The 26,679-nt window shown below is 41.4% G+C and overlaps 1 protein-coding gene across 18 annotated transcripts in view; it reads right to left on the minus strand.

Annotated features, from left to right (window-relative positions):
- Window positions 1–4,169: 4,169 nt before the first annotated feature.
- The window catches only part of LOC308184728 (transcription factor RFX3-like), a 248,621-nt gene continuing 226,111 nt past the window's right edge, over window positions 4,170–26,679 (minus strand). For 16 of the 18 annotated variants that reach the window (XM_080572124.1, XM_080572119.1, XM_080572120.1 and 13 more), the window contains 4 exons: window positions 15,664–15,872; window positions 13,302–13,455; window positions 9,647–9,689; window positions 4,170–8,881 (listed from right to left, as the gene is read on the minus strand). In XM_080572124.1, the coding sequence (XP_080428250.1) occupies window positions 8,652–8,881; window positions 9,647–9,689; window positions 13,302–13,455; window positions 15,664–15,872 (636 nt within the window). In that variant the 3' untranslated portion in view covers window positions 4,170–8,651. Of the gene's footprint in view, window positions 8,882–9,646; window positions 12,421–13,301; window positions 15,873–26,679 lie in introns of those variants that run through there. The other 2 variants (XM_080572115.1, XM_080572121.1) reach the window with 2 other exon arrangements.

The raw sequence follows: 26,679 nt of genomic DNA on the forward strand, positions 1-26,679 counted from the left end.
CATCAGAGCAGAAGTCCCCTGCAGCCTGTGGTGAGGACCATGGTGAAGCAGGCTGTCCCCCTGCAGCCCATGGAGTACCACGGTGGAGCAGGGTTCCACACTGCAGCCTGTGGAGGAGACCATGGTGGAGCAGGTGGACCTGCACCGACGGAGACTGCGGCCTGTGGAAGACCCCTGCTGGAGCAGATTCTGGGTCGGACCTGTAGCCCGTGGAGGGGAGACCACGCAGGAGCAGGTGACCTGGCAGGAGCTGCTGCCCATGGGGGATCCAGGTTGGAGCAGTTTGCTCCTGAGGGATGGACCCCGTGGTACGGACCCATATCTGGAGCAGTTCTTGAAGAGCTGCTGCCTGTGGGCAGCCCACGCCGGATCAGTTCAGCAAGGACTGTATTCCGTGGGAGGGACCCCACAGCACAGGGGACAAGAGTGACCAAGAAGGAGCGGTGGCAAAGAAGCGCTATAGACTGACCGTAACCCCCATTCCCCCGTTTCCCTGCGCTGCTCGGGGGAGGAGGTGGAAGAGGGTGGATGGGGGGAAAGGTGCTTTTGGTTTCTTTCCTTTTTTTCTCACTTCTCTAGCTTGTTAGTAATAGGTAATAAATCTTACTATCTCCGTATGCTGAGTCGGTTTTGCCCGTCACGATAATTACTGCGCAATCTCCTCGTCCTTATCTCAACCCTTGAGCCCTTTTCATCGTATTTTCTCCCCATTCCTGTTTGAGGAGGGGGAGCGAGAGAGCGGTTATGGTGGAGCTCGGCCGCCCACCCGAGTAAAACCACTACGCACGGCATTGCTAGCCAGTTGAGAGAAGTTATTGTCCCATGCCACTCTGCGCTGGTGCGGCCTCACCTTGAGTACTGCATACAGTTTTGGGTGCCACAATATAAGAAGGACATAAAACCATTAGAGAGTGTCCAAAGGAGTTCTATGAAGATGGTGCAGAGTCTAGAGGGCAAGACGTATGAGGAGCAGGTGAAGTCACTTGGACTGAAGTCACAGCCTGGAGAAGAGGAGATTGAGGGGGACCTCATGGCACCAAGCCTGCTGGAGTTCTAGAAGCATTTGAATAATGCTCTCAGACACATGGTCTGATTTTTTGGGTGGTCCTTTGGGGACCCAGGAGTTGGACTCGATGATCCTTGTGGGTCCCTTCCAACTCAGGATATTCTATGATTCTATGCATTCTATTGTCTTATTGTTCCATGCCATACTTGAGGAAAGGATCATCTCACCACAAATGCTCATAAGCTGAACTTTCCAAACAAAATAAATTCAAGCTCTAGGAGGCAGCTTTGATCTATTTTTTCGAAGCTTTGTATGAAATACCTGTTTTGAGCCTAGTATTCCAAGCTCATTTTGATGTTCCAGCATTCTGTTACTTCGTGGGTCTTCCCCAGTTAAAGTAACTTTTTCCGTTTTTAGATGCAAAACACACTGGAAACTTATTAGAGATCCATGATAAACATGGCTCCGTCCAATACAGACTTTATTCTTTACTCTCTATTTCAGCGTTTGTCCTGGTTTCGGCTAGGATAGAGTTAGTTTTCCTCCTAGTAGCTGGTAGGGTGCTATGTTTTGGATTAGGATGAGAAGAGTGCTGATAACATGCTGCTGTTTTAATTATTGCAGAGCAGTGCTTACACCAAGCCAAGGACTTTTCAGCTTCTCACAATGTCCTGCCAGCGAGCAGGCTGGGGGTGCAGCAGGAGCTGGGAGGGGACAGACCCAGGACAGCCGACCCAAACTGGCCAAAGAGGTATTCCATACCATCTGATGTCATGCTGAACAATATATAGGGGTGGCTGGCCAGGGTGGGGGGGCCAGCTGCTCGGGGATAGGCTGGGCATCGGTCAGCGGGTGGTGAGCAATTGCATTGTGCATCACTTGTTTGTACACATTGTTATTAGTAGTACTGTTATCATTATTATTATTATTTTCCTTTCTTTCCTGTCCTAATAAACTGTCTTTATCTCAACCCACAGGCTTTCATTTCTTTCTAATTCTCTCCCCCATCCCAGAGAGGGAGGGGGGAGGGTGAGTGAACGCCTGTGTGGTGCTTAGCTGCCGGCCGGGTTAAACCACAACAGCGTTCATAATCTGAAAACAAGTTAATGCATCTAATGTTTTCACAATTTTACTAAAACAAAACTTGCAATAGTAGGCTTTGGTGATATTGTACATCTGAGAAACTCAATGTTAGTTTTTGACTCCTAATACTGCTTCATAAATATATACTGTCATTTAAAAGGCAGAAGTTGAAATCATTTTTCTTTTGAAATCAATAGTATTTACAGTCTAAAATATTTAATTATATTGAACCAAAACCAATTCAAATATTTGTAACAGGAAAACAGATTTATTTATATCAGAAGACAAGACAATTTTTTTTGAAAAACACAAGAAAACTAGCCTGAGTTCATCTGAAATATTCAGAAAAATCCTATTGATTTTAGTATGCTTCGGTCATTATTTTTTAAACAACACCCTAAAAGTTAATATATATTTTTATAATTATAAAAGTTTCCTAGTTCGTGTACAGTACACAATACAAATTGCGTACAAACTATTATTTCTCTCTTTCCAATTTTGAGAGAACATGAGATACTAAAAGATTTAGCATTTCTCACAAAAAAAATCACATAAGGGAATACATATTTGCAAAATCAAATACATTTTACAAAGACAACTATCAAATTATCCTGTAAAGATGTTTTCCTTAAATAATTAAAAACTATGTTCAACTAATTCCAAAACTGCAAAACAACATTACATTATATCACATGTACAGTCTACAAAAAAGTTGGTTTCTTCATTTACATAATGTATGCAGTAAATTGGAAAACAAAAGTTCAGTTTCTCCTAGTGTTATTACATTTTTGTGCTTGTGGGACTCAATAATGTAATCTGCCACTTACTAAGTGAAATTTAAATAATGGCACTTACAAAAAATACAGTAGAATATAAATGGTACCAAGTAAGTTTCCTAGAAGGTAAGAAAGTCCTGAGTGATGACAGAATTATTGATTGGCAAGCTCTAGAATTACCCTAATTACAGTTTACCATCTCAGGCACAATTTCCCAAGTGTTTGAAAGGCACTCAAAGTTTATTCAATAGCCTCATTGCTTATTACTGTAAATCCAAATTTCCTGTGAAGATGAGCAATTTTCTGTGAAGCTGAGCAATTTGCTTTGGTACCAAAAATGATATTTTAAATTGCTTTATTGGATTACTTTAATATGATATTTAATCTTTAAATACAAAACAATCATTTTAACAATGTATTTTGGAACCCTTTAGTATTCTTTGTGTAAAAAACAAACAACAAACCAAAACGTACCCAAACCCCCTCTTGTTGCAAGTCAAAAGATACTGGATTAGCTCCCTGGTAAACACTAGTCAAGGTGAGGTTGTACCTCCACAGTTTTAATTCTTTAAAAGTATTTATAATTTTGGAGTGCTGAAAACTCTTGCACCACATTCAAAGAAGAACTTAAGAGCATTTCCCTTATTTGGATTTAAGTGTGGGTCATTTTGATGTTCATAGTCTTGTTATGGACCTTCTTCTCTATGATGAATTTCAGCCCTAATTGATACCAGTAGATAGTTAACTCTGTTTTGTGTGAAAGAGATAAAATATGTTCTTTGAGGAAAGGGTAAGATGACCCAGGCCTTGGAGATGTCTAAAGGATGATTAACTGAGGAACTACTAATCAGGAAGACCATTCTGTTGACATTCTTGAGGGAAACATCCTGACTATGCCTTTGAATATGTCACCAATAAACGTAACATGAATAATTGGCTGAAAAACAAAGAATAGGAGTATTCTAACGTGAACTATCCTCATTACAATAGTAAAAATCATGCCCCTAGGCTGGGAGACACTTCCTCTCTGAGGACGGGCAGAATGATTCTGTCATGTCAGCAGTATGCTAATTATGTAACCAGTCGGAGGCTAGGGGATTGTACAAATATGTAAATGTATTGATAAGGGATTGTATTAAGAGTGGCATGGAAAGTCCTAAGATGTGCCAGCACAGTGGGAAACCACCTAGTACCCAGACTTGATCAGTTCTGAAATAAACAATATTTCAACCTAGTGTGTGGATGTGTTTATTGCACACCGGGTAAGGAATCCAAACTTTTTATTGGACAACATCATGATCAAATTTTTACCAAATATTTAGTTACTTTGAGCTTTCAGTCCCAACATTTTATTGCTGGACTGCTTTTTTTTTTTTTTTTTCCCCCCAAAGAAAACAGTCAGAATAAAACAAGAGAGTTTAAATGATCAAACTAAGGCATATTTTCCTCAAACAAAAACTAGGTAGTTACTTTGTAAGTAGCTTTTACTATTTCCTAATTAAAATTGGTAAATTAAACTCAGGTCTGCTGGCACATAAAATCACTAGCAGCAATGATCAAGGCAAACTGGTAATCATTCACAATAAATTACAAATAAAATGTTAAATTAAAACCCTTTGAGTACTGTATTTTAATTATGCATGAATTTGCATTAACTGACTAAAAGTTTATAACTTGCACTATACCGACGTAATTCCACTAAACGAGGTAATGAGGCTTTTTTTTTATTCCACTCAGCTAGGTTTGAATAAATACATCTGCACCTAGGATTGCTAATTTCTACTGCAAAGGATCAGTAAAAAAGCTCAGTAAGGTAGCATTTCTATACATAATTTCAGAAACTCTCTACTCACTTCTGAACTTGTTCCCTTGCTCTAGTGAGTACTACTTGCAATAAAAAAAAAAAAAAAGTTTTTCAACACAGCAGAAGGCAGGTCCAATTTCAAGGTGTTTTTTTTTTGTTTTGTTTTGTTTTGTTTTTTGTTTGTTTTTAATTCTGACATTCATCCAAACTGCTGCATCCCTGTAGAGGAAACTGAATATAGTACCTCTGTCTTTCTATTAGTCAATAGCACAGTGACCGAAAGTTAAAAGTAATATGAATACAACACTCTCCTTTTTGTATCTATCAGATAGACTGCAGAAAATTTGACTGCAAACATACCAACAGTTCTGTAAAATTTATTCTTTTAATTAAGCAGTTTTGTTTTTATTTCTAAAGATTTTCATCGACAGTATTAGAGTATTTTAATACTACCCTGAAGTGATTTTCAAAATAGTATACATATTTCTTTCTAAACCTCCATCTTGTAAAGGACTCTTAAAGTAGACAACTTATGTCTGTAGAGCTACATATTTGATTTCTTGAGATATTAATGCAATTATGAAAACAAAAGAGCAGAAGTAGTGTTTTGCACCAGACAGCACAAGTTGATAGCAGTGAATAATTTAGCCTATTGAGCCTTCTATAACAAAACCACTTCTGTCTAATATGCAAGTATTTAATTTAGAAAATAAAAAATATTTTCTGCAGCATGATCAGCTACTTAGATGTATAGAGTATTTTCAGTGATCTAATTAACCTATCTAAAAAATTTTGTTCTTATCCTTACAATACTCAAAGGGTTAATGCAAAGCATTACATTAAATTAATTTTCTAATGCTAAAACTAAGTATTTTGTTTATGCTTCTATTACATTTTTTTCTTTTAATCACCAAATTAGCAAATATACTAGAATACCATTCACTGACCTGTTTTTAAACCATAGACATGATATTTTCCTGTTCTACAGACAAGAATGCAATTTTCAGAAGTTTACACTGATCTCTCAAATTAATGTTTTAAACTCTGAAATCACTGTCATATGAATTACCAAAAATACCTACGTTATTAAAAAAGTTAAATTTTCACAATTTTTTTCATTACTATAAAAGGTTATTTTGTTTTGTAAATCCACTCTATAAATTACATTAAATTGCAATGTAGCTCTAGCTAATATACATGTTTTTCTAAACAATGCTGATGTCAGTTGGTGATAACCACAAATATATCAGATTAGGTCTTCTGTTGAAAATATTTTGAACCAAAACAGTATTTCATACATTTAAAAATGCTTTGGTTTAAATTGAAACGTTTTATAGACCCATGCATTCTTCAGTGACAGTACACCAGCACATTTTACACATTTGTGAGCTAAAGACAGAAACGCTGTACATCATGACTTTGTAAGTAAACAATTTAAAGAATATACTCCGTTTTTTAATGAAACATTAAAAGAGGGTGCACAAAGCATATTACACTATAATAATAAAATACAGAAATAGATAACTGAAAAGAGGGATTTTAAAAACTGGTTTATGATGGGAAATATGAAAATGTACCAACAACTTTTCATAAATATGAAACTTGTGAAAATTGGGCCCTGTGATTTAAAAAGTAATTTAACAACACCCATTCCCAACAGTATTCACTAAGTTATATGGGAGAAATGTCACTAAAATAATTATTTTGAATTCCACATCAAGATCAGGTAAAACCCCAAAATCATATGAGTTCTTATGATGTCTAACCTGCGGATACTTGCTACAGCTTTTTAGAGCTCTAAAAGAGTTAAGCAGACTTCATAGTTGATGTGGTAATTCAGCCACGTGCTGCATGCTACATAATTTGGATTGAGGTATCCATATCTCTGGTCTTAAATCATTAACAGTACCTATCTATTAAAAAATAGCAAAGGTGTGCAAATTGATTCATATGAGTACATTTGATTAAAATTTCAGTAAACATAAAAGCAAAGCAGAAAATTCTCAAACCTTTAAGTATACACATCAGCTTAAAGCAACTGAATTCCTTTAAATATTTGTTAAAGTGGGGATAATATTATTTCATTTGAGAGAATGGTCAACTGATAAACATAGAAATAAAAACTTCATTCAGTTATTTGAATCAGGGATAGTTCCATTTTTTTGATAATTGCTATTAGAATACATGAAATACATTATTTGTGTGAATATATTATTTTCTTTTTGCACTATATGAACAGTGAACAACTATTCAAAATGTCAGTCCGGAGATATTCAGGTCCAACCTCTTCTTAGCAATCTAGATTTACATACTTCTCTCACCAACAACAAATCCAACATTCTACCAATAAAGGACTATGATAAGTAAACATTTAAGTTTTGTCAATACAAAATTTGAAATACACATCATACTACAATACTATAGCATAAAAAACTTATGTTAAAAATGGAAAATGGTGAATAGTTCATTCTTTTTTACATATTAAAATCATATAATGAAAGGGAGTAAATATTTATCATGGGTTACTTTTAGGATTTTTGGTGAAGGGTGCTGATTTCTAAGGAAAAAATGACAGTGATATTTGGGGGAACAAAAACTATGAGGATTCAGTGCACAGATGAATTTAGAGATAAATGACCATAAACCTCATTTGAAATTTTCACGAAAAAAATAACATTTTCATGAAAAAAAAAACATTTAATGAAAAAAATTAACAGTTATTAAGAATAACAAAAAAATACTAATCTTAGCTTCAGTTCTGTTTAAGGCACCATGTAATAGCCGAGGTACAATGATCCCTGATGTACATTCTTAAATGGCAGTGGTCCATCTAGCCACCTATTCAAATTCTATGCAATTGGAAATAAGTACAAGTGAGGTGTGCTAGTTATAGTACTTTATTAAAGTTTTGTAAAAATTTAAATTTACTTTAAGAATCAGGAAATATATTTTGAAAAGAAAATTATGTGGGTTGCTACATTCCTTACATTCCATAAATTATCTTTTATGAGAGCAGCAGATTGAATTAGTAGGAAAATACTTGGAATAGAAGAAAGTCATCCAAATTGAATGTTTTCTTGTATGTCCAGTTCAGCATAAGTAGCATATACACTTAAAAAAAAATAAAAAATAAAGTCACTTCTTTTCAGGTTCAGTTTCTACAATACCACTCAACCACCAAAAGCATCTGTGCAGTGGTCCCAAATATAGAACCAGTAGTCTCCAAAACCAGAGGAACTGGCACGCAAATAAAATCTGGAGCTGTGGATTTTAAAGGAAGCTTGTATTGTTTACATGGTGATCAGATAATTTGGTATGCCTACAGTGTACACGTTACCGCATTTTTACAATTCTATCATTCTGCATTTGTAAATGCAGTGAAAACACTTCTTCCTTACAGAAAGAAAATGGTAAATCTTCCCAATCCTCCAGCATTATCATAATAATACCCCCTGAATGATTGCAATTTCATCAAAATAGTGTCTTCTAGTTCTGTTCAATGAAAAGCACCTTTTATGACAAATTTTATGCATAAGCAATCAAATGAGTATGCCTCCAGTAAAAATACAATAAAGTATTTATTTTGATATTTTACAGAAGTGCACCTAATTAAAAATCCATGTATATGAAATAATAATGACAATTAACATTAACATAATTTTTAAAACTATGAAAAAAATTAAGTTACTTTAATTATAAGAGGACAAAAGCATTAACATTCAAAGCTTGGCAAAAATCTTCCTTGACACTTGAAATGAGGAAAACTCATTGAGTATCCAATGTAAAATGATTTTGCTTACATTTTTTTTTAAATACCTGGCAACATACATACACCCATTTCTTTTCACAACTGTAATAAAAGGTAATGTTCAGCATAGCTAAAAATGTGATGTCAACTTTCAGACCGATTTTCTCCACGCCCCACATTTAGTCCAGCGTCAACAGGGCTAATGTAGTTGTGTGTAAGTGTGGTGCTTCAGTATTAGACTGCAGTATATGTATTTCCAGTAGCAGTGCATTGTCTGACAGTCTGAGTATTTGCAACAATGTGCTCATTATGAAGTGGGTTTAGGAGGTTCTGCTCTACTCCACTCTCAAGCGCTGGCTGCTGCACACAGCCCACCTGGTTCAGTTCTGTTTTCTCCCTCTTGTCTTGTGGCTCTCCATTTTCATCCATGTCTTCTATTTCACTTTCAACTTCACTGCCCTCATCTACACAAAAAAACAACCAAGAAAAAATAGCACAAAAGGGAAAAATCTAAATACAAGGGCCTTTATTTTGCAAATAACATGAAATACGAAAACACAGGGAAGTGTAGAAACCTGATAAAGTAGAAATTGAAAGCTTAAGATTTTACTGGGAAAAGTCAATAAATTCTACAGATAAATAGGTTAATGAACTCTCTCTAATGCTATCTCATTTTATAGATAAGGAAACTGAACTGAAGAGAGGTTGTGACTTGCCCCAAATCATACAACCAGTGTAAGAACTGAGAACAAACTAAGCCTACAGTTTACCAAGAGGACATAAACTCACGTCTTACTAGATTCTTCAGTAACAATTAGCAAGTTATTTGGCAAGTGCTTGGACCCAATTCTGCCATCTTCACTTATCAAAATCATCATTCACTACAAATGTAGGTATATGTGCATGCTCATCATATCTTAATTTTTCCAACTGTCCATCTCCTTCAGCTCTCTCACAAGGATATACAGCTAAATTCTGGGCGAAATTTTGAAAATTTCTTACGTAAATAATAAATATTAAAAAAATATTTTCTTGTTAAGAACCTTATCTACAGCATTCTAGTTATTATTATATACTGTTTATCATGTATAGCATATTGTACACATATAATAGTAATATACACATTAGATTCTGCTTTACTGTATTTTCAAAAAATAAGGACTTGTTTTCCTCCAAGACACACATTAGTTCTGTATAAAATTAAACATTTTAGAGAGTTGACTGCTTACCTTTATTCATATTTCCAGGGAATGTATCATTTAAATCACCAAACTGCAAAATAAACAATAAAAAGCATAGATGCAGTCCTACACAAACATGACCTTAGATTATCTACGATGAAGCCAATATTATGCTCCAATAGCTTGTGGCTAGTATGAAAATGCATGCATGTGGCTGCAGTCATGTCCATAGTATACCAGTTCATTTTCCATTCCATTCCAGGTGAATCATTTATTATATGTCCACATCTGTCCATTTTGTAACACTTTAAAAGTACAATTCCTTGGTGATAACTCCTGAGATAATGTGGATTCTTAAGCAACTCTCACAAAAGGGGATGTACCTCTGAGTGATGAAAGCAAACCTGGGAACATTGTCACTTTAGGAAACAACAGGGAAATACTTGTGAGCTGTTCCAAAGCAATTAGGAAGGGTTCCTCTGAAAAGGTGCTGCAACCGATAGCCCAGCTGAAGTGCCTCTACACCAATGCACAAAGCATGGGAAACAAGCAGGAGTTGGAAACAATGGTGCAATTAGAAAGTATGACCTGATTGCTATCATGGAAACGTGGTGGGATGGATCACATAACTGGAAAAAGTTCTTCAGAAGAGATAGACAGGGAAGGAGGGGTGGGGATGTTGCCCTCTATGTTACGGAAGGAATTGATTGTGAAGAGATGCCTCTGAGAAACAGCCACAGACAGGTTGAGAGCTTGTGGGTAAAAGTTAAGGACCAGACCAATAAAGGACAACTTGTGGTTGGGGTCTACTACAGGCCGCCTGATCAAGGGGAGCCAGTGGATGAGGCATTCTTGCTTCAACTACACGAAGCGTGTCACACTCACATACTCTCATCCTGATGGGGGGCTTCAACCACCCAGATGTCTGCTGGGAAAACTACACTGCAGGCTGTAAGCAATCCAGGAGATTACTAGAGTGTGTTGAGGATAACTTCCTGGTCCAGGTATTAGATAAACCAACCAGGGGAGAAGCATTACTGGACCTGGTGCTTAATAATGCAAACGAGCTCATTAAAGAGGTCAAGATTGGAGGCAGTCTGGGCTGCAGTGACCATGCCCTGGTTGAGTTTGTGATCTCGAGGAATATGGGCCTGGCAAAGAACAAGGTCAGCATCCTGAACTTCTGAAGGGCAAACTTAAAGCTATTTAAAGACCTAGTGGACAAAACTGGAACACTGTCCTTACGGACAAAGGAGATGAACGGAGTTGGCAACTCTTTAAGGATTTTTTCCTTAGAGCACAAGAACTCTTCATCCCCCTGTGTAAGGAAGTGAGTGGGGAGGGCAGGAAACCGGGGTGGCTGTGCAAAAATCTGAAGTGGAAGAAGGAAATGAACAGGCAGTGAAAGCAAGGACATGCGGCCTGGGAAGAGTACAGGGGTGCAGTCCGGATGTACAGGGATGGGATCAGGAAAGCCAAGGCACAGATGGAACTGAGCTTGGCAAGGGATGCAAAGAATAACAAGAAGGAATTCTATAGGTACATTGCTTCCCATATGGCTTCTCATATCTCTCGTTTCCCTGAAGCTGTAGATGAGGGCTGGGGAAGCAAAGTCCCACCCACTGTAAGTGAAGAGCAGGTTCGAGACTACCTGATGAAATTGAACAGGTACATGGCTATGGCTCCCGATGACTGCATCCAGGTTTGGGGTCCCCGGCACAAGAAGGATGTTCATTTGTTCGAGTGGGTCCAGAGGAGGGCCACAAAGATGATCAGAAGGATGGAGCACCTCTCCTATGAAGAAAAGCTGAGAGAGCTGTGGCTGTTCAGCCTACAGAAGAGACGGCTCTGGGGTGACCTCATTGCATCCTTTCAGTACTTAAAGGGGCTTATAAAAAAGATGGAGAGCGACTCTTTGCTCAGTCAGATGACAGGACAAGGGAGAATGGTTTTAAACTAAAAGATGGGAGATTTAGATGATATGTTCGGAGAAAATTCTTCACTCAGAGGGTAGTGAGGCACTGGAACAGGTTGCCCAGAGAGATTGTGGATGCCCCATCCCTGGAGGTGTTCAAGGCCAGGCTGGACAAGGCCCTGGGCAACCCGATCTAGTGGGTGGCATCCCTGCCCATGGCGGGGGGGGGGTTGGAACTAGATGATCTTTAAGGTCTCTTCCAACCCAAGCTGTTCTATGATTCTATGATATGAAAATTAAAGGTTAGGTGATCTACTGAAGAGAAGATGTCTGAGGTAAACTTCAGTTTGCAAATACCACGGACACATGTAAGACAATGGTTCTAAGTTGAGACCACTCACCCATCTGCTTGCTTACTTCCCCACCCCCCCCACTGTGGGATGGGAGAGAAAATAGGAAGAATGGGACTGAGAAAGCTCATGGGTGGAGATAAAAACAGGGAGACCACTTACTAATTACTGGAAAATAATTTATTACTGATTAAAATAAATATTTAATTACTGATTTGTGTAGTGGGAAACAAAAAAAAAATTACATGCTTAGGGAAAACATCTTTCCTCCCCATTTCCCCAGCTCAACTTCACTCCAAGCACTTCGCTTCTCCCTGTGTTCTTGCTGCATGTTACATTCAGTCCCTTCACTGAGGCAATAGCCGGTGCAGGGAGGGTTGTGGTCATTACATAGCAGTTTCTCTCTGACACGCCTTCCTTCTCATGTTTTTTCTTTGTTCCAGCATGGGTTCTCCACAAGCTGAAATCCTATCATGCAAATCTGCTTCAGCATGGGTTCTCCACAGGTTGAAGTTCCTTTGGGAATTCCTCCATCTGCTCTGAAGGTTCTCTATGGGCTGCAGGGAATATCTGCTCTGGGGTGGATCCTCCACAGGTTGCAGGGAATATTTGCTCCACCATGGAGCATCTCCTACTGCTCTGTTGTTTCTCACTCTTATTCCCTCCTCCTGTGCCTGTCCAGTTGATATTTACTGCCCTTTCTTAAATATGTTTTCACAGAGGCACCCCAAACTTTACTGATTGGATCAGCCTGTGATAGGTCCACTGCTGAGTGGACCTCCTGGACCTCAGTGTTTCCACTTCAGTGGAACCAGCTGTGTCCAGCCCAGGGCAGCCCTTTACCTCTTCTCAGAGGCCACTCCTGCAGCCCAATTCCAACCCCCACCCCCCCACTACCAGAACCTTGCCACAAAGAAACAATACACGTGAACAGTACCATTTAAGCAAAACTAACTTCTGCACATGAGCTACCCTTCTGAAGTTAGTACTCAGTTGTGTAAATATTTGTACTGGAATTAAGTGTGTGTAAATACATGTAAAAACATATCCTTAAAAACAAGTTTCCTATTAATCTCTTACTTTATTATTTTCATATAAACTATTTACTTTTCCAGAACTCAAGAATGTAGGTATCTACCTAGTAGCTTGATCTGCTTTTTTTTATGAACAAGCTCACTTGCAGAAAATTAGTGTTAGAAGTCATTGTGATTTTTAGTATTGTGAAAAAAAATCAGCCAAGGAAACATGGTTTAAGGTATATAACTTTAGGAACCCAAATTTGAAGATGCCAAATATATTTGAGATTCAATCTGCAACAGTTATATTAAGTTATATTACAAAATATCCCATAGTTCCACTTAAACATTAAAAAAAATGTAGATGCATATCCAAATCGATCACTAAATCCACCAATCCATTATCTTGTATGGTATCTTACCTCTCCCATAACTGCAATAGGTGTCTCTCCTGTTGCCTGAGCAACACGATGTTCTACTAAGTAAAACATGTACTCATCATAAAGCAAGCGGATCAGATGAAAAGAGCCAAAGCTAGCAGCACTGCGTAAGGTTAAATCTCGAATCACCATTGAGCTATTTAAATATGAAAAGAAATATTTATGAAATAAATATAACAATTCTTTCATAATTTATTAATATGCAGTGGAATATGCACTTCAAAAATACTATTTTTAAAATTAATGCTAACCACAAACATCTGATTTATGATGTCTTCAGAAAGACATGTCCAGGAAAGCCAATTATTTGCTTCTCCCCTTTCTCCGAAAGCATTGTTGGACACCACATTACACAACTAGAAGCTAAATTTTTAAAAAGACAGGAAGGGTTTTGTTTTGTTATATGCACAATTACCAATACGTGAGCACATGTAAAACCTGACCACAGTGGAAGAAAGTTCTTTGTTAAAATTTAAAAAAATACAACTGTATTAAGATTATTTATTTTTAAACTAAGTAGTCATTTAAAATATTATGCCTGGTGAGCTCATATTCCTAGTACTAAGGTGTTAATTGGTATTGCTTTTAAACTTGTAGAACATAAATAATGCAAAAATAAGTTTGTTTATATCTTAAAATAGACAAATACAGATTGTGGACAAAAACATCCATATGATACTTTCATAAAGTAGATGCTACAGTGTATCATTTTGGAATCAAAAAAAGCTAGCTTTACTATGATAACTGCTACAGTAGTAGCTGACATGGGATTTTTTTTTTAACGGGTTTTTAAACACTAAAAAAGATTTTGTCTTCCCTACATAATAAAAACCGAAATCATGGTATTTTAATTAATATTATTAAGGATATTGTCTTTAAAATTATATAGCTATTCAACGCAAAGTGTTTCATAGCATGTTTCTAACTCAGGATAAAATTCTGTCCTGGTTTCAGTTCGGATAGAGTTAATTTTCTTCCTAGTAGCTGGTAGGGTTCTATGTTTTGGATTAGGAGGAGAAGAGTGCTGATAACATGCTGATGTTTTAATTGTTGCAGAGCAGTGCTTACACTAAGCCAAGGACTTTCCAGCTTCTCGCTCTGTCCTGCCAGCGAGCCGGCTGGGGGTGCAGCAGGAGCTGGGAGGGGACAGACCCAGGACAGCTGACCCAAACTGGCCAAAGGGGTATTCCATACCATCTGACGTCATGCTAAACAATATATAGGGGTGGCTGGCCGGGGTGGGGGGGCCGGCTGCTCGGGGATAGGCTGGGCATCGGTCAGCGGGTGGTGAGCAATTGCACTGTGCATCACTTGTTTCGTACACATTATTAGTACTAGTACTATTATCATTATAATTATTATTATTATTATTATTTTCCTGTCTTAATAAACTGTCTTTATCTCAACTCACAGGCTTCACTTTCCCGTTTCTCTCCCCCATCCCAGAGAGGGAGGGGGGAGGGTGAGCGAACGGCTGTGTGGTGTTTAGCTGCCAGCCGGGTTAAACCACAACAGTCCTTTTTGGCGCCCAACGTGGGGCACGAAGGGTTGAGATATCGACAGATTTGACCTGAGTGTGTTAAACTGAAATTGGTATAAGTATTGGACCTGCTTAATAGTTGCTAGTCACAATGTTGATTGCTTTAATCTCCAGTCTGCTGTGCCTGTTTCCAAATTGAGTTTTATAGCGCGTTACTTTCTGTATGTGCTCCCTGTCATGCTGTTTATCCTTTCCGGGCCCTGGTTTAAGATTGTTATGGTACTGTGCGGTGTAACAATGGCTTATGATATGATGAAATTTCTGGTCATGACACTAACCTGGTATTTGTACTCAGCAATGTCATTGACTCCATACTTTGGAAACCATATCTCAGAAACTATCAACTATTACACCTATTGCCTTTTTTCGTCAGGGAGCCAATCTATGGAAGGGACAGGGGGAGACATTTTTTCCTACTTGTTCACTCCCCCTTTCTCCTTCACCGCCCTCTTATCGTCTGAGCTAGCTACCACAGTTCTTCAAGATTTTGAATATCCTTGGGATGCTCAGACCAGCATGTTCTTATTGTTATGTCTCCTGAATGCGCTTCAGATTTTGTGATTTCTAACCTCATTACATTTGCACAAGACTTAAAATAATATACAAGGATTATTTCATCCACTGCTGAGTTACATAGTCTCAAGTTTAATATTAACAACACTAATTTTCCTGGAAAAATGTAACAGCTTTTCAGACTATTGCCTGAAGTTTTTTTTTTTTTTTAATTTTGTCAACGTTATTACAGTATACATTTCAGAAAATAATAAAATAGTTAAAATAATTTAGAAGACTAGTAAAAGCTACCTGTAGAAAGACCATTTTAAAAGAAATTGTCGTGCTGCTTTAGGAAAGCTGGGTCTTCCTTCATATGGTTTCAATGCTTGCATCATTACATGATCAAGCCAGGCAGCCCACTGCTCCAGAGTGCTCTGCTGCTGTAGAATCATCTTGAAATCTGTTTCTAGTGTTTGAACTATACTGTCATCACACTGACACACCCAGGAAGCCTGCTCCTGTTACAACACATGGTAAACATGAAAACAAAAGACAAATTATTCTTAAAGACTGAACAATTAAATGAAAAGGATTATATACACTTCTTAGCCAAACTAATGAGTATTTTTATTTTCATGTCTTTCAACTTAGTTGAAAGAAAATAAGAGCAAGCAACCCGAAGTATGAAAATGGGCATCAAATAAAGCACACACAAAAGTACAACGGAAAAAATGCAAATACATTGCAATGGTTCATATTGGTTTTCATAGAAGAATTTTCAACTTCTTTCATTCATAGTTTTTCTAGTAAAAAATTCAGAAATTGTCAGGCTTGGGACTACAAGAATAAGTAGTGGAAAGGGCAGTCAAATGGAAGCTGAGAGAGTAAGAAACAAAGAGGAAACGAAACCAAAGTACCATGTTTTCTATTGCTTTGAAGCAGTTATTATTCGATCTTAAAATATTATTTTTTTTAGATTTTTAAGCACCTCACTTGAAAAGAGATTTGTTTATTAGGCAAAAAATGGGGTTGTTGTGTTTATCCATAGGCTGTAATACGTAGAATAGAATAGAATAGAATAGAATAGAATAGAATAGAATAGAATAGAATAGAATAGAATAGAATAGAATAGAATAGAATAGAATAGAATAGAATAGAATAGAATAGAATATTTCAGTTGGAAGGGACCTACAAAGACCATCTAGTCTAACTGCCCGACCTCTTCAGGGCTAACCAAAAGCTAAAGCGTATATGTGAGGGGATTGTCAAAATGCCTCTTGAACACCGACAGGCATGGGGCATCAACCACCTCTCTAGGAAGCCTGTTCCAGTGTTTGACCACTTTCACAGTAAAGCATTTTTTTCCTAATATCCAGTCTGAATATCCCCTGGCACAACTTTGTGCCATTCCTGCGTGTCCTGTCATCTGTCATCAGTTACCAGGGAGAAGAGACAGGCACCTCCCTCTCAATTTCCCCTCCTCAGGAACTTATACAGAGCAATGAGGTCACCTCTTAGCCTTCTTTTCTCCAGACTAGATAACCTAAGTGACCTCAGCCTTACTTAGCCCACATTACTTAATATGTAATACAAATAGCCTACAAATGGACAAACACAGCCCATGTACATTAATGAGCAATTCACAGTATTATCATGTAATGTGATTGTATTACATTTTTTAGTTTAAATAAGACCAATAAGACACTTCTGCTGGACCTGTAGCCCATGGAGAGGAACCCACGCAGGAGCAGCTGATCTGGTGGGAGCTGCCACCCATGGGGGACCCATGTTGGAGCAGTTTGCTCCTGAAGGATGGACCCTGTGGTACAGACCAATATTGGAGCAGTTCTTGAAGAGCTGTTGTCTGTGGGAAGCCCATATAGGATCAGTTTGGGAAGGACTGCATCCCATGGGAGGGATCCCACGTTGGAGCAGGTGTAGCGAATGACCATGAAGGAGCAATGGAGACAAAGAGCTATGGACTCACTGCAACCCCCATTCCCCGTTCCACTGAGCCGCTCGGGGGGAGGATCTAGAAGGATGGGGGGGGGGGGGGGGGAATGTTTTTAGTTTCCTTTTACTTTCTCACTTTTCTAGTCTGCTAGTGGTAGGCAATAAATTATATTAATCTCCCTATAAATATGTATTATCTATTATATATATATTATATATTATAGTCTGTTTTGCCTGTGAGCAGTTGTGATGGAATTCAGCTGCGTAGCAGGGAAAAACCACCACACTGGACCATGTCAATTAGTTGAACAACAGGAGAAAAAGCTGTTGTTTCTTCTAAGGAAAATCATAGAATCATTTAGGTTGGAAAAAACCTCTAAGATCATTGAGTCCAACCACTGGATAGCACTGCAAAGTCTACCTCTAAACCATGTCCCTAAGTACCACATCTACACGTCTTTTAAATACCTCCAGGGATGGTAACTCAACCACTTCCCTGGGCAAATTTTACCAATGCCTTACAACCCTTTCAATGAAGAAATTTTTCCTAATATCCAACCCAAACATCCCCTGGCACAACTTAAGGCCATTTCCTCTTGTCTTATCACTTGGTGCTTGGGAGAAGAGACCAATCCCCCACCTCACTATAGCCTCCTTAAAGGTAACTGTAGAGCACAATAAGGTCTCCCCTGAGCCTCCTCTTCTCCAGTATAAACAACCCTAGCTCCCTCAGCCGCTCCTCTTAAGACTTGTTCTCTAGACCTTTCACCAGCTTCACAGCCCTTCTCTGGACACGCTCCAGGGCCTCGATGCCTTTCTTGTAGTGAGGGGCCCAAAACAGAACACAGTACAAAAGGTGCAGCCTCACCAGAGCAGAGTACAGGGGGGCAATCACCTCCCTGGTCCTGCTGGCTACACTATTCCTGATACAAGCCAGGATGCCATTGGCCTTCTTGGCCACCTGGGCACACTGCCGGCTCATGTTCAGGTGAGCATCGACCAACACCCCCAGATTCTTTTCCTCTGCACAGCTTTCCAGCCACTCTGCCCCAAGCCTGTAGTGTTGCATGGGGTTGTTGTGGCCAAAGTGCAGGACCCTGCACTTAACCATGTTGAACCTCATCCCATTGGCCTCTGCCCATCGACCCAACCTGTCCAGGTCCCTCTGCAGGGCCTTCCTACCCTCTGGCAGATCAACACTCCCCCCCCCCCCCCCAACTTGGTGTCGTCTGCAAACTTACTGAGGGTGCACTCAATTCCTTCATCCAAATCATCAATAAAGATATTAAAGCGGATGGGCCCCAACACCGACCCCTGGGGAACACCACTCGTGACCGGTCGCCAGCTGGATTTCACTCCATTCACCACCACTCTCTGGTCCCGGCCATCCAGCCTGTTTTTAACCCAGCAAAGAGTGTACCTGTCCAAGCCATGGGCTTCCAGCTTCTCCAGGAGAGTATTGTGGGAGACCGTGTCAAAGGCTTTGATGAAGTCTAGGTAGACTACGTCAACAGCCTTTCCCTCATCCACCAGGCAGGTTACCTGGTCATAGAAGGAGATGAGGTTGGTCAGGCAGGACTTGCATTTCATAAACTCATGCTGACTGATCCCCAGGTTGTTCTGCACATGCTGTGTGATTGCATTCAAGATGACCTGTTCCATCACCTTTCCTGGCACCGAGGACAGGCCTGTAGTTCCCAGGGCCCTCCTTACGATCCTTCTTATAGACAGGTATCACATTAGCAAGTCTCCAGTCATCCAGTCATTCTCCATTTCATATTCCAGAAACCTTCTAGACTGTTTCCTCTCTGCTGTATTGTATTTCCATCAGACATCTGGTAAGTTGAAGTCCCCCACGAGAACAAGGACTATTGATTGCTAGACTTCTCCTAGCTGCTTATAGAATACTTCATCTGCCTCTTCAGCCTGTTTGGATGGTCTATAACAGACTCCCACCATGACATCGGCCTCATTGGCCTTCCCCCTGATTCTTACCCGTAAACACTCAACCCTACTGTCACCATCATTAAGCTCAAAGACTATCAGAACACTCCCTAGCATACAGGGCATGAGTCTTCTCACATTATTTCTGTTATTTCCCCATCCCGCAGGAGAGGGGAGTGAGCAAAAGGCAGGATGGGTGTTTGGCTGCTGGTCAGGGTCAACCCACCACAACCTTTCAACTATATTTGAAAGACTTCTGTCCTGGGCTGTCCTGATGGGGGTGAACCTGGTAAAAATCAAAATGGTGCTGAGGACCCCTCTGCAAGACTTCTTGTTGGAACTTTGTCACTGCCTATTTAATAAGCAATAATGGATAATAATTTGAGGGCTTCAGCAGGGTAGGAAGCTTTCTCTTCACATCTTTAACCCAGGGAGGCAGCAGACTTCCCTAAGAAGTCGGTCAAGTTGGCATATTGGGCCTTCTGTTTCCTTCAGAAGGGAGTCTCCTATGACAATGATCCGTCTTTTTTTCTTTGTGGAAGTAGTTTTGACGCAGGCTGTAGGCTGACTTAACTTTGGTAACACCTCCAAGATAGGTGAATGATTGTCCTCATTATTGTTCAGTTCCACTTGCAGAGCCTCATACCTATTACACAAGGGCACCTGGGAAGGTGGGATAGTCACTGAGGAGATGTACCTGCTGTGCCAGGCAGGAATCTGTCACCATTGCCCCTTATCCTTTAAGTCACTGTGTTCAGCCAGGTAAAGAGAGGTTAGGGAATCCTCCATATCATGCATCCTATCTGTCTGTCTCAGGAAAGGTAGGGAGTGATTCCAGTAGTCTATCTCCCCCTCACACTCCCTGATACTCTTCAATCTACTCACATCTTCCATGAGCTCTTTCACTAAGCAGAGGAATTCCTCTACCTGGGCACACCTCCCGCAGGTGTGCTCACCTTTGCCGTCCTGTACTGGTGTAAGAGTAGGGCACACCCCGCAGCCTGACGCTTGGGTAGCAGTGTGTTCCCACTGAGGGGAAGGAATTTGCAAGTAGCCTTGCGCTGTTTGACACGTCCCCGAACTAAAGATAATGAGGAAGTAAGTGGTAGAAACAAAAACTTGAGCAAGGTCGAGATAAATAACTTGGCTGCAGTGTTAAAGATGAGCTTTGCGCAGTGGCCAGTTGCTGGCTGGCTTGAGGCATGTCTGAGTGTCTCTGACCAATTGTATGACAGATTCAGGCATGTGAACAGCGTTTGGGGCTACGGGGAAAGTATATGTAGTGGAGAAAAATTGTAATAAACGTCTCCTGTTCAACAGCCATTGGGAGTCCGTGTCTTTCATCCCTTCAAATGGTGACCCCGACGTGATCGGGAAGAGAGCAACGCTGAGAGAAGCGTCCGGAGGGACCCCAGCCAAACGACTCAAGCTGGCAGCGGGACCGTGGCTTTCATAACGGGACATCACCTCAAGAAGCAGGTCAGCGGCTGGGGCATTAACTATGGGAGCTAATGTATCGGCCGATGAGGAGGTGATAGTTAAGTTATTGACTCAACTCCTGGTAAAAAGAGGAGTGAAATTTGACCTGCATAAAGTGAAACGATTGCTAAAGTTCTTATGAAAGAATGGGGCCCCGGCAATAGCTTCGGCGACATTTGATGTAAAAACTTGGGAAAACGCAGGGACAGCTATATGGGATGCTGCCTCGTGGGGAGATACAAGAGTTGCTGAGGTGATGACGACCTGGCGCTTAGTAACTGAGACATTGAGATCACGGCAAGCGGAAAAAAGGGCGCAGACAGTGACCGCTCAGGCTACGCAGGTGGGTGAAATAAAAAGCGGTGACTGCGTACCGCCAGAGAAAGTAAACCTGACAGACTTGGGAACAGAGGCGGAGACAATATCTCAGTGGCCGTCAGTGCCGCCATCGCCGCCGCCCACAAGGCCAGCGGCACTGCCCGCGGGGGATCCCTTTGACCCCCAAGATTGTTGGAAACAACTTCAGAGAGAAGCAGTAAAGGAAGGGGGGGGGGGGAGGGGGGCGCAGGGCTTGTTTTTCCAGTCCAAGTTTGGGATCGCGGGCAAAATGACTGGAACCTCTTCCAGTGGGATCTTATTAAAGAACTGCATAAGATGGTGACCACTTATGGGTTATTGGCCCGGTATACGCAGTCCCTGCTGGAGAATGTCATGACAGGACAGCTTTTAACCCCCTTTGACATACGACAAATATTAAAAATATCATCACAAAAAAAAAATTTAAATATTTTATATAAAAATATTAAATATTAATATAAAAATATTAAAATTAAAATAAAAGAATATCATCACAAAAATATTATGGGAACATAAATGGAGAGATTTGTGTGAACATGCAGTGCTCCAAAATTTAAAAGGCAGCTGGGGGATCCACTTCTCGGAGCCGGTATACCTCAACTGATGGGTACAGACTCGATAGGGGATCCACGCCTTCAGGCACATCTAGATCCAGACATCCTCCGGCTGACTGTGACCCTAGCTCTCCAGACAATGTTAAGAATTCCAGAGACTGGAAAGCCCGCACTGTCCTTTACAAAGGTCCAGCAAGGGGTGTCTGAACCGTACATGCAGTTTATAGATCGGCTTCGCGATGCACTAGATAAGCAGATTGACAATCAGGAAGCAAAAGATGCCTTGCTACAAAAGCTAGTGGTGGAAAATGCAAATACCAACTGTAAAAAGGTGCTACAGGCTCTGCCCGTGAATACAACACTAGTTCAGATGACAGAGGTGTGTAACCGAGTGGGTTCTATTGAACATCATACCGAATCGCTGGCATCTGCTTTTGCAACAGCACTAACCATCAGTCAGGACCCCAAGGGTCAGAAAAAATGTTATTGGTGTGGAGACCCAAGCCACCTAGTCTTCGCATGCCCCTGGCAGGGGCAAGGGGGCAACTCACCGGCAGTTCCGCCCGCTTTATGTCCCAGATGTGGGACGAGCCAGTGCCGCTCTCGATACAACGCGGAAGGACAGCCTTCGCTGCCGCGGCAGGGAAACGGGAAGAGGAGCGCGGGCTGGGGCCGCGCGACGACACAAGCATCCCCCTTCCCGGTCAAAGGAGGAACCTTCCACAAGGGAGGGCTCCAAATGTAATGCTGACGCAGGGTCCAGCGCCACCTGCAGCCCCGCTGCCACGGTTACCACCGTGGACACCCTCTCTGCCAGAACCAGAGGGAGTGCCGGAGTGGATGTCTCCACAGTACCAGACGCCACCTTGTGGGGTACTCACGTTCATAAAATTCCATTGAACGTCAAAGGGCCAATTGGGAATGGCTGTAGTGCATTGCTGCTAGGACGATCAAGTACAACTTTGACCGGATTGTTTGTTTTGCCGGGGATAATTGATGACGACTATAATGGACAAATCCAAGCTATGGCTTGGACACCATCTCCACCATTGTCAATGCCAAAGGGAACCAGAATTGCTAAATTGATTCTTTTCCGAGCAGTAGTACCAAGGGCTGTGGACGCTATCAGGGGAGCAGCAGGATTCGGGTCAACCGGATTCCCTGAGGTGTTTTGGGCCACTGACATAGCTCAGCATCGGCCAACGCTTACTGTTACCCTTTGGAATAACTCTGAGCACCCACCCTCCAGTCAATGCAAGATGCTGGTGGACACTGGAGCGGACATTACCATCATTGCCATTAAAGACTGGCCCTCTGCTTGGCCCATGACAACTCCCACAGGCAGATTGGTTGGAGTGGGAGGAATGTCAAACACCTTTCAGAGTGCCACGATGCTTACTATAAAAACCCAAGAAGGTACAACGTGCGCAGTATGCCCTTACATTGCTAATATCCCCATCAGCCTGATGGGGTGAAATGTGATGGGACGATGTAAGTTCACCATCTCCTCCTCTGAAAATGTTCGGTAGCGGCCACTGATGAGCGACTGACACTCCGTCTCACATGGAAAAGGGAATCACCGGTATGGGTGGATCAATGGCTGCTCACAAGAGATAAGGTCGTGGCGCTGCAGGAGTTGGTTCAAGAACAACTCCAACAAGGACATATTGTTCCGACAAACAGCCCATGGAATTTACCAATGTTTGTCATCAAGAAGAAGAGTGGGAAATGGAGATTACTGCATGATTTGCGACGAATCAACGCAGTGATCGAGGACATGGGCTTCTTGCAGCCAGGATTACCCTCACCTACAATGATACCCCGTAATTGGGACATCGTTGTTATGGACTTGAAAGATTGTTTTTTCACAATTCCTTTGCATCCTGACGACGCTCCTTGTTTTGCCTTCTCGGTACCAAAGATCAATAGGAAGGAGCCTATGGACCAATATCATTGGACTGTACTACCACAGGGCATGAAAAACTCCCCAACTATGTGTCAAACCTCTGTTGCAAAAGCTATCCAACCAGTATGCCAATGCTTCCCAGAGATATATATATATACCACTACATGGATGATATCCTACTAGCTGGACCATCTGGTGATAAGGTCCAAGAGGCACTGCCTGCCTTAAAACAAGTGTTACAGACAACAGGACTCCAAATTGCACCTGAAAAGGTGCAGACCCAAGCACCTTGGAAGTATCTGGGGTGGAAGATTTTACAGCAAACCATTCAACCACAGCAGATATCCAGTAATGCAGATGTTAAGATACTGAACGATGTACAGAAATTACTAGGGAATATAAACTGGATTAGAGTACAGTGTGGGATAGTCAATTCGATATTGGCGCCTCTATTTGAATTATTAAAGGGAGACACTGATATTAATGCCCCAAGGCAATGGAATGAGGAGGCTCATAAAGCATTGCAAATGGTTAACGAAAGAATCTCGGCACAGCAATGCCACCGCCATACTGAGAACCTCTCCCTTCAATTATATATTTGTAATCAAGAACAACCACCAGTGGCTATTATTGGGCAATGGGACCCCTCCTGTAAGGACCCCTTAGTGGTTCTGGAATGGGTCTTTTTACCCCATCAACCCTCAAAAACTATTGCAACGCGAGTGGAAATGTTCACCGTCCTAATAAAGAAAGGACGTGAGAGATTAGTTGAATTAGCGGGAGAAGAGCCCAATCTGATTATAATTCCCGTAGTAAAAGACTATTTCACCTGGTGCTTGCAGAATAGTTTAGAGCTCCAAATAGCGTTGACGGGATTCGACGGACAGGTTGATACCCACCATCCACCTCATAAAATGTTGTCCTTTTATAATAATATAAAAATTGAAGAGCGGCCGTTGTGCCAACGGCAACCAATGAATGGGCGGACAGTCTTTACAGATGGGGCCGGAAAACAGGCAAAGCTGTAGTAACTTGGGAAGAAGGTGGAAAGTGGCAACACCAAGTTGAGCGGATCCAAGGTTCCCCACAGATAGTTGAATTACATGCTATTATAATGGCTTTCAAGCGCTGGCCAACAGTACCTTTGAATATTGTATCGGACTCGCAATATGCTGTAGGTGTCGCTCAGCACATTGAGAGGGCACATTTGAGACATATCCCAAAGGAAAACTTGTTTCTAAAATTTAAGGAGCTGTTATTTTTGGTAGAGCAGCAAGTGTACCTGTATTGTATTATTCACATGCGGAGCCACACTATGTTACCCAGTATTTTTGCAGAGGGTAACGCACGCGCTGACCAGCTAACTAATATGACCCTGACTGCCCCGGTACCTAAGGTGCTGGAGCAAGCTCGGTTATCCCATGCCTTTTTCCATCAATCCGCCAAAGTCTTGGTGAAACAATTCGCTATATCGATCACTGATGCCAAATTGATTGTCCAAACATGTCCTGACTGTCAACAACATGTTTCGACCCCGTCTTTAATGGTAAACCATAGAGGTCTACGGTCCTTACACTTATGGCAGACCGACGTAACGCATATTCCAGAATTTGGTCGCTTGAAATATGTTCACGTATCGGTAGATACTTTCTCTCATGCTATTTGGGCGGCAGTTGCGGTGGGTGAAACTAGTCGCCATGTCCAGGCTCACTTCTGTGTTGCTTTCGTGGCGCTAGGCATCCCAAAGGAAATAAAAACCGACAGTGGCCCTGCCTACACTAGTCACTCCCTTCAAACCTTTTTTCGAACTTGGGGTATCCGACACATCACAGGCATTCCTCATTCCCCCACGGGTCAAGCCATTGTTGAGCGCACACATCGCACCTTGAAAACACTGCCAAATAAACAAAAAGGGGGAGACACCCAGGAAACAGCAGAGAACAGGTTGGGAAAGGCACTTTACGTAATGAATCACCTATCATTACCCTTTCCTCACAAAGAGGTACCGCCCATAGTAAAACATTACAAAAATATGAAATCCGTGCTGTCACAGGTGCCACAATCAGAGCAGGCTTTAGTAATGGTAAAAAAAATTAAATACAGGTCTTTGGGAGGGACCCCAGCCTCTAATAACTTGGGGTCGAGGGTATGCTTGTGGCTCCACAGGTCACGGACCAAGATGGGTACCAGCAAGGGGGGTAAGGCCATGGTTGGCCTCCTCCTCACATTCGCCGCTGTCATCGGTTATTGCAGGCCCTGGGTCTCCATCCAACTATGCTGCAACATCCAGGTCACCCTTGCCTACATGACAGGACAAGAAGCGATGTGCCTGTCCCTGGCTACTGCTAATGACCCGTTTACGACATGTCTGTTGGGGATCCCGGGAGATAACAATGATTGGACTGAAATAAGCAGCCAGACGGGCAGTGGAGAACAATTGGCAATAAAGAATGCGAGTGCCGCGGTAGACAACTAGGATGGGTGGACTGTCTACTTACCGCAAGCGCCCCTAGAGCCACAGGAATTAGATATCCTGGGAAGTGTAACAGCAACAGCATGTGTAAGGTTCAATTACACAGGCAAAAACGAAACCATGAAACAAATCGTCAACACCACACCTGCTCTTTATCGTAATGCATCTCTTTGGTGTAATTATACATCCAACAACAAATCACGTTCCACAAATGCCCCGTTGGCATTGCCCTCAGGATTTTTTTTTGATTTGTGGTGATCGGGCACGGCAGGGCATTCCATCTCATATAACGGGAGGTCCATGTACCATTGGACATCTCACCTTATTAACAGTCAATATACTGATGATTGTAAACATTACCAGAATTTACAAGAGGCGGAAACATAGCATAGAGGCCTATGCAGAAGGCTGCAATGATGAGCTTGATTTCTGGCAAGCTGACAAATCTATAATAGCATCATTCCTTGCACCAGGAGTCCCTCTGCTTGGCTGTGGGATCGACTGTGGAGCGGATGCCCCTAGGTGCACCCTGAGTATTTTCCTTGGAGGAGCCTCCACTCTCAGCTGCTCACCGCGGGAGTAGGCAAGGACCTCCTGAAGCCGCAGATAAACAGTATGTTTTACAGTACAGGAAGGGCCTGTAAGTTGTATGCGTGGCC

The sequence above is a fragment of the Anser brachyrhynchus genome (assembly GCF_964034855.1).
Source record: "Anser brachyrhynchus genome assembly, chromosome: W".
Taxonomy (NCBI): domain Eukaryota; kingdom Metazoa; phylum Chordata; class Aves; order Anseriformes; family Anatidae; genus Anser; species Anser brachyrhynchus.